Below are 7,664 nucleotides of genomic sequence, written 5' to 3'. Positions count from 1 at the left end.
AAAAACTTAGAAAGTTGATAGAATAACAGGTTTTGTATTAGCATGAATTTTCTAAAGGGTACAAAGTCTGAAACTCAAATCTCTGTCATTATTTACTAACTTCAATCTTTAATAATTTGCTGCTAATTTGCCAGAAAACAACAATTTTATGAAAACTTGACCAAAAATATGATGAAAAAATCTGGACATGCTGAGAAAATCTGTGCAGTTGAGAGGTATGAAAACAGTGTAATTTTAATGTTAAGTAACAGTGAGAGATGCTGCAGATATAGTCCAAGGCTATAAAGCAAACCTTGATGGGTCCAATAAAGCTCATTTATTTAATTAGTCGTGCCTTTTCACTGTGTAACTGCCTTGGATGTAATTGTTCCATATAGCTGCATAAAATTATTCTTCAATATGTCCAAACGTGCAATTTCCTCAACTTTCAGCACTTTTTAATATATGTCTTATTTCAATTTCTCCTAGTGACATAGATGGTTCCCTATTAGAAGACCAAAGACGCATTCTTTCGAATGCATCTTGGTCGAACTCAAAAACCTAAAATGGCAAAATATTGAAGTGGCTTTTAGGTGAATTCTTTCCCTGGGAAAGAATTCACTTGGCTGCTTCATTACTTTGCCATTTTCAGCACTGTAGTGTGGTCTCAGAGTTGGTATATTTAAGTAGGGGGGTGTGTGGGATGTGAAGTCCCCCCACTTAATGTAATGTTTAAAGTGGGGTTTGTTTTGGGGTGTTTTTGTTGGAACAGTGATTATTTTCCCTAGGAAAAGAATTGCTGTTCTGATAGTTTCAAATTGTAAGCTTTTGCTTACATAGGGTTGATTAATCACCATTTGCTTTTTTAAGCATTCGGTGATCTACTATAGACCCGACATAGACTACCTCTGTCTCTCATTATTCTTTTAATATAAACCTTTAGTTGTTTAATTAATAGCCTTAAATATATGTCTTAGATGGATACTATATGTCTGAAGGAACAAAACAATTCTTTATTTGTTTAGTATATTTAAAGTTGTTGTTAACTATAAATGTATATTTTACACAGCTATTATATATCTGATGGAAGCAAAATGCTTACACTTTTCTGAACAATACTGCTTACTTTGTGTATCATACACTTTCTAAGTTCTTGCTTTACACTGTTGTTTTAATAACTGTTTCATTTCTTCTTTATTGTATACCATGCATACTTCATTGAATTTATATTACTTGCTTTAATTCTTGCCTCCGACTTTCATCATAGTCCAAAGTCCTCTATTTAGATCACATTACAAACATTATTAACAAAAGAATTTACACACAGACACACACGCAAGGAATGTAAGAAATTGACCAAGCAGATGGCAGGGAAATTATTTAACACTGTTAGGCATCCTATTTCTATGCTGTCATGTGGTGTATACCCTTAAAAAAGTGTTTTTATCAAATATGGCTAAATCTTTTTCACAGAAAGAATTGGAAATCCAGTAGCTATGAATTTTGGATCTTTTCTACTAACAGTAAGCAACAACAGCCTACTAGATATACTTGCAATAACCTCATTTTCATTACCACAGCAGTGGCAACTATCCAAACATATTAACATATGGAAATAAAAAAATAAATAAATAAATAAACACTCCAGCAATGAAATCAAGGCATTTCATACTTGTTAATTTGTTCTGATGCCCTTTAGCCAACATGAACATACAAAAATACAAATATTTAAGCACCAAGCTCCTAACAAATACAGTAAGTGGCTTTAAAATGCACCAGTCCTTGCAGTGTATATGCACAGCCATATACAGAGGCAGAACCATGTAGAGAGACATGCAGTACTACAAAATGTAATGAATAAATTGCAGCACATGACAAGCAGTGTGACAGCAAATACATCTGTAAAGAAGTTGACCTAAAATGCAATTACTTAAAAAGATAAGACACACTCCCACTTACACTTATTGCCCTCATGGGTACATTTTTCCTTTTGTGGTATATATATTTAATGTTTCTGTTGTTCAAATTCTTTGTCCACTTTTCCAGAATTGTCTTATGCTGACTGTGATGCACTCAGAGTAGATTTAATCAAATGCTCTCAGCTTTAAAGGTAAACAGAGTGCTTTCCATCAAAGGAATAAATTCATAAACCAGAAAGTTGGTAGGCCCTATCACACATTTTAAAGACAGGATTAGTATTGTAAGAGTAAGTTTTGGCATTTAATGTATATATATCATGTATCATTCATGATGTTTTTTTTGTTTGTCTTTTCCAGGTTAGGGTTCACCACAGCGGAACTCTAGTCCGCTAATGATTGGCAGTAAATTTTTATGGTGCCGAGTTGCCAGCCTGACACCCAACCTTCAGCAAAGGCACACCCATTCGCACATGTCTTTTGGAGGCCACTCGACCATGGGGAGGACATGCAGACTCCACACAGAAGGCACTCTAACAAAGAATCGAACAGGAGAACCTCTTGCTGTGAGGCAACAATGCTACCGCTGTACCACCGCAGTTTATATGTATCATTCATGATGGTGCCTGTATATTATTCAGAAGCATAGTAAAGCCTAGATATATATGCCATTTATACATTTCAAATTCTGGAACTTTTTCAGAAACTTCACTGTACTTTCTCAAGTTGTTATAAATGCTCTATATCATAATCATATTTTCTCATATTTGAACTTGCTCATTGCATGTTTAGTGATGTTCTTTAAAAACAGATACATTTCTGGAAACAAATTATTCAAGCACTAAACTAACTTGAATAACAATAACTACATAAACCTCTGTATTAGAGGAGACTATCTATACCTTGACTATGTTATAGGACTGCTGAACAAGAAAATGTCTCAATAGATATTCATCTAAACATACGGCAACAGCTGTTTTCCCCAAATGGCCATCCAGAAAACTATAAAAAAAACAGATGTTATAAGCCTGAGTCAATAAAGACCAGTTGTATTAGAATCTGCACGGAATACATGCTTTCATGTAAAAATAACTTGTTAAAGAAATTTGCTCACTGTTACCATGCCTTTACTTGTGTAACAATGATGACAATGAAGTTATAGTATTCACTTAAGGCTATAAAAGTGGACCAGGGACTTTGGCCTACATAATACTGTTTTCAAGTGATTTTCTAATTAGAAGTTTTAGCCAGTTTCTCCATCAAGAAATAAAGATTTCAGTGCAGATTTCAGTGCAGATTTCTTAAGGAGCTAATCTTCAGTAACCATCCATAAATAAATACATACATGCATGCATTCATTTTTTCACAGAAGAGCAAGCTGCTCCTTGCACCCCATATGGAGCAATGTTTTCCCACACCCTCTACTAGCATATTTATTTTCACTTATGATCAGCAGGGGTTAGAATGAAAGAAAAGATTTTATTTTCACATAGAACCATACTCACTTTGTTTGCTCCGTATATCTTCCATCTGTCAATAAAATTGACTCCAACCTATATTTTCAAATGGGTATGCATCACACTCTTATTCTCCATTCTGCTCTCTGTATCCTGACAGAGTGCTACAGAATCTGCATTCCAGTGCCATACCTTTCAATAAGGACTAATCAAGGAATAGGATATGCTTCCAGAATCCCTTGATTTTTGACACGCATCCAAATTTCAGCATACAGTTTTTGTCTACTGGACAAAAATTGACACATGCATGTGGAGTACTTTTTAAAATGTCGGATAGGCTGACTTTTTGGATCTACTGTTAGAAATGGGCTCCCCTATATATCTACTCAAGATGAACTTGCTTGAGTACAGTATCATGCAGATAAAAAGATGAACAGTAATAATGTCAAATCCTATTTCCCATAAGAAATAATTGCCAGTACGGTTAATGTATGATAGCAATGATTCATTTGTTTTAGAACATTTCTCACTTCTTCAAGTCGGTGTGACCTTGGAGTTGGTATATTTACATTTAAGGGTTTGGGGGGGGGGGCTTGCCTCCCATACCACAGGGTGCATGTTGACTTTCAGAAAGTCCACATTTCATAGCAAAATCTTAAACATTTAATCCTATGTGTTACACATATGAGTAACACAGAGAAGGAGAATTTCATCCAAACACCTTATACAAGCTGTGATGGTAGCGAAAAGAATAGCCAAAAAAATAGTAGATGACTATTTTCTATTATATACATCCTGTAATTTGATGTTACATGTTTCAAATGGATTTGTTTTATATATATATATATATATATATATATATATATATATATATATATATATATATCGATAGTGAGAGAGAAAGAGATAGGTTGATTAAATTAGAAACTCTTTACTTAACTTAAGGCTGCACATCCCAACGGACTCTTTTTCAATCTACTTATTTTTATTTTGTCTTTTAGAGAATGTTCTCCCTACCTACACACATATATAGACACACACATTTGAAGAAACACTTACTACCCACTCCTTTATACCTGCCAGGTTGGTCATCCCTTTATAAAGGTTTGCAATTGTTTGTTAACAAATGACTCGTCAGGCTTACTGCTAGTTCTGCTCCTCTGTTTTCTTCCTCCTGGCTACTGCTTTCTGGCAGGTTACATCAACTTGATGCAATGTCTCTTCTCAAGGTACTTGGCTAGGCACCCTGCTGTCCACAAGTACTCTTGACTTTGCCTGCTCCTCTTCCTTGTTTAGTTTCTGTGTCAACTATCTTTATTACCTTCCTTGTATGGACACTCAGGATCTTTTTACCTTCTTCCTTGTCTCCTGAATCTACTTCCCCTTCCCTTTCTGTCTTCCTCCAGTTGTACCATAATACATTAGTTAAAACTCTGTTTCTCCCATTTGTTTGTTTACACCTCACTCTTTCCTTATCATTCTGTCCATATTTCTCTTGATCTTCTGAAAGCACTCATTGTATAAGTACCAGTACTTTATCGGGTGCTTTCTTACCTTAGTGGATGGATTTAGAATAGTTTAAAGTGCTTTCAGAAGCCTCACAGTGTTATTTCTTAGTAGTACGATTTTTTTCTTTAACTGCATTGTACACCTTTGTTTAACAGCTAGTCATACCTTTTAATTGTCCCTGATTTTCAGAATGTCCCATATTTTGCCTCATATTTTTGGCCTGTCTCTTGTACAAGTTTTAATTTTCTGGTAAATCACGAAGTATTACAGTCAGTCAGAAAAGCCAGACATAACAGTTTCATATTTCGTATTATTTTGAAAATGTGCATTTATACAAAACCTGTTCCATTAACTTCTTAAGCAAATTAATATTTAAAAATGTCCCTTATCTGGGGCCTTTGTCTCACCAGTATTTTGTCTTTGTCGGGAATTCTTGAACATAGAAGTTGAGACTATACAACAAGTTATGCTCATTGAAAGTTGCCCTCTGTTTATTTAACAGGCAAAAAGGTCTATAAATTTTGTAGCTGAAAGTTATTCAATTAATAATGACAGTATCAAAGTAATAAACATGCTATGGAACTGATAACTGATACCAGTTAGAATCTAGATTAGCCCCATAAGCAAAGCAAACAAGCTCATATGTATTCCTTCAAGGGATCAAAAGTGTGCTATTTCAGACCTCACTCTGTACTGGTTACTATTAGTTACTGCCCACAGCGTCATCAGCATCAATGTCAAACTGTCTAGTGCAAAATGTAAAGCTAAGAGCATTTATATATTCAGTTCAGATTATTATTTGTTCATCGCATCATCCTGTTAAATCCCCCCCCCCCCCCCAGCTGAATATTAGTCGAACTGCCTTTTAACTGAGGCATTTAGTGTTGCATTTTTGCAATTACACCTTGCTGCTTTTATTTACTTGCTTTGTATGAAAAGGTTGCCAGCAATGACGGATTGCTTATTTAAGCTAGCTATGATTACTAAAGGTCACATTTACAGTAAAACATTTTAAGATAAAATGCAGAGAGAGAGAGAGAGAGAGAGAAACAGAGTGCCATACGTTTCAGACATCCGACGTGTGATATCTAAATTAATTGCAATATAATACTTAAAGGGTAAAGGGATCCCCAATCTGACATCTGGCGATTACAAGACATAGTTCAAAGCGACGTCAAAAGGCACAAACTCGGCAGTTTTAAAATAAATATTTCACATTTATTGGCTGCCCTTAGCTGAGTTATATGTAAATTATACAAGACTGCTGTCTGCTGCACAGGCAAGTCACACGCTGGCAAGCATGAAGGTTTATGATGTGTGACTGCTTGCCTGGCGAGTATTTCATCTTTTAAGAATGTATTTACCTTTTGTGAGCTGAAGGACTGTGTCCAGTGATAAAGAACGAGCCGGTCTTTCGATTTTACTCCCATATCCGGTAAATCTTGAGGGGGTTCTCCTTCAGGGGTCTTTCCCTCGTTCTCTGGGGTTGAAATGGGCCACCAGCTGCAGTTGGTGGGAGCAACATTGTTGGGAGTCGCCATGACAGCCTGAGAGGGAAGAAAGAGCAGAACGGCAGCATCAGCACCAACTGAGCATCACATGGTTCCGTGGGTCTGCATCATCATCAGCAGCAGCACCAACAATCACCAGTCGCCTGACATGTTACTACTAGAAGCTGATCGCAGGGCAAGCAGTAATCCTTGTCCCGGATCGCTGATCTTAATGAATATAGGAAGAGAATGGCCAACGAAAAGTCAGATTCCGAAGATTTTGTTAATTACATTTCTGGTGCTCTTCCCGCAGTTTTATTACAGTCAGTACATGGTATAACACAAAACAGCCTTGAACCCGAGCATTAGCAGAATGAGTACCACAAGGCATTAAGGAGAAAAAAATACCTTTATCCGCAGCACTTGTCTTTTGAATGGGATCAAGCCTCGATATGTGACTGCCCTTTGTTTAAGTGGCCGCTGGGTCAAGCGAAAGACGAATTGAGGCAAAAAGTCGTTTACCGACCGTCAAGTTGATAGCACCGGCCTTTATTTACTGATTGTAAAGAAGACCATATTAAGTATGATTGTTTATGTGTAATCTCATTATTATTATTATTATTATTTTGGTATCAGATTGTTTCATCCGCATATGATGCCCGTTGCTGTAAGTTGTAGTTTGACGTTGTTCCGAGCATGTTAAATCATGTAACTTTTAAATCAAGGATAAACCTTAAAAAAATCAAGCACAAAGGAACACCATCAGGAATCCGACACATAATAATAATAATAATCATGCCCCTCACCCTCTTGGTGCAAGAAATCTGGACAAACCCATACCTCTCAACTTCTTAGCACATGAAACCTGGACAAAGAAATAATGAGGGGACAAAGGCCCAAAAATAGGGGCTTATTCTAAACATTGCTTGCATAAACGTAGAAAGTTGCTAGAATAACAGGTTTTAAATTATGTATTTTCTGAAGGATATGAAGTATGAAACTCAAATGCATGCGATTATTTAGTATCGTTTAGTTATCTCAATCCTCAATGATTTGCCAAAAAAACATAAATTTTATGAGAAACAGACTAAACGTATGAGGCAAAAATCTGGACTTTCTGCGAAAATCTGGACAGTTGAGAGGTATGGACAAAGCCTAAAATAATTTGGGGGGAGGGGTGGCAAAGGCCCAAAAATTGGAACAGATTTTAATATTGCTCTAATATACTTAGGAAGTTCCTAGAATAACAAGATTTGTATTAGTATGCATTTGCTGAAGTTTATGAAGTAGCATATTCAAATGTCAGTCATTAT

At 36.0% G+C, this 7,664-nt stretch overlaps 1 protein-coding gene across 2 annotated transcripts in view; it reads right to left on the bottom strand.

The window, feature by feature from the left end:
• The window catches only part of GDAP1L1 (ganglioside induced differentiation associated protein 1 like 1), a 494,626-nt gene extending 488,152 nt beyond the window's left edge, over nucleotides 1-6,474 (bottom strand). Inside the window, exon 1 of one of the 2 annotated variants that reach the window (XM_044089994.1) lies at nucleotides 6,226-6,474. In XM_044089994.1, coding sequence (XP_043945929.1) covers nucleotides 6,226-6,402 — 177 coding nt within the window. In that variant the 5' untranslated portion in view covers nucleotides 6,403-6,474. The remainder of the gene's footprint in view (nucleotides 1-6,225) is intronic. The other variant, XM_044089993.1, reaches the window with a different exon arrangement.
• Between the last annotated feature and the right edge of the window lie 1,190 nt (nucleotides 6,475-7,664).

The sequence above is a fragment of the Protopterus annectens genome, chromosome 12.part0 (assembly GCF_019279795.1).
Source record: "Protopterus annectens isolate FY-2018-M chromosome 12.part0, PAN1.0, whole genome shotgun sequence".
In the NCBI taxonomy this organism is placed as follows: domain Eukaryota; kingdom Metazoa; phylum Chordata; order Ceratodontiformes; family Protopteridae; genus Protopterus; species Protopterus annectens.
This window is presented reverse-complemented; position numbering and strand designations above follow the sequence as displayed.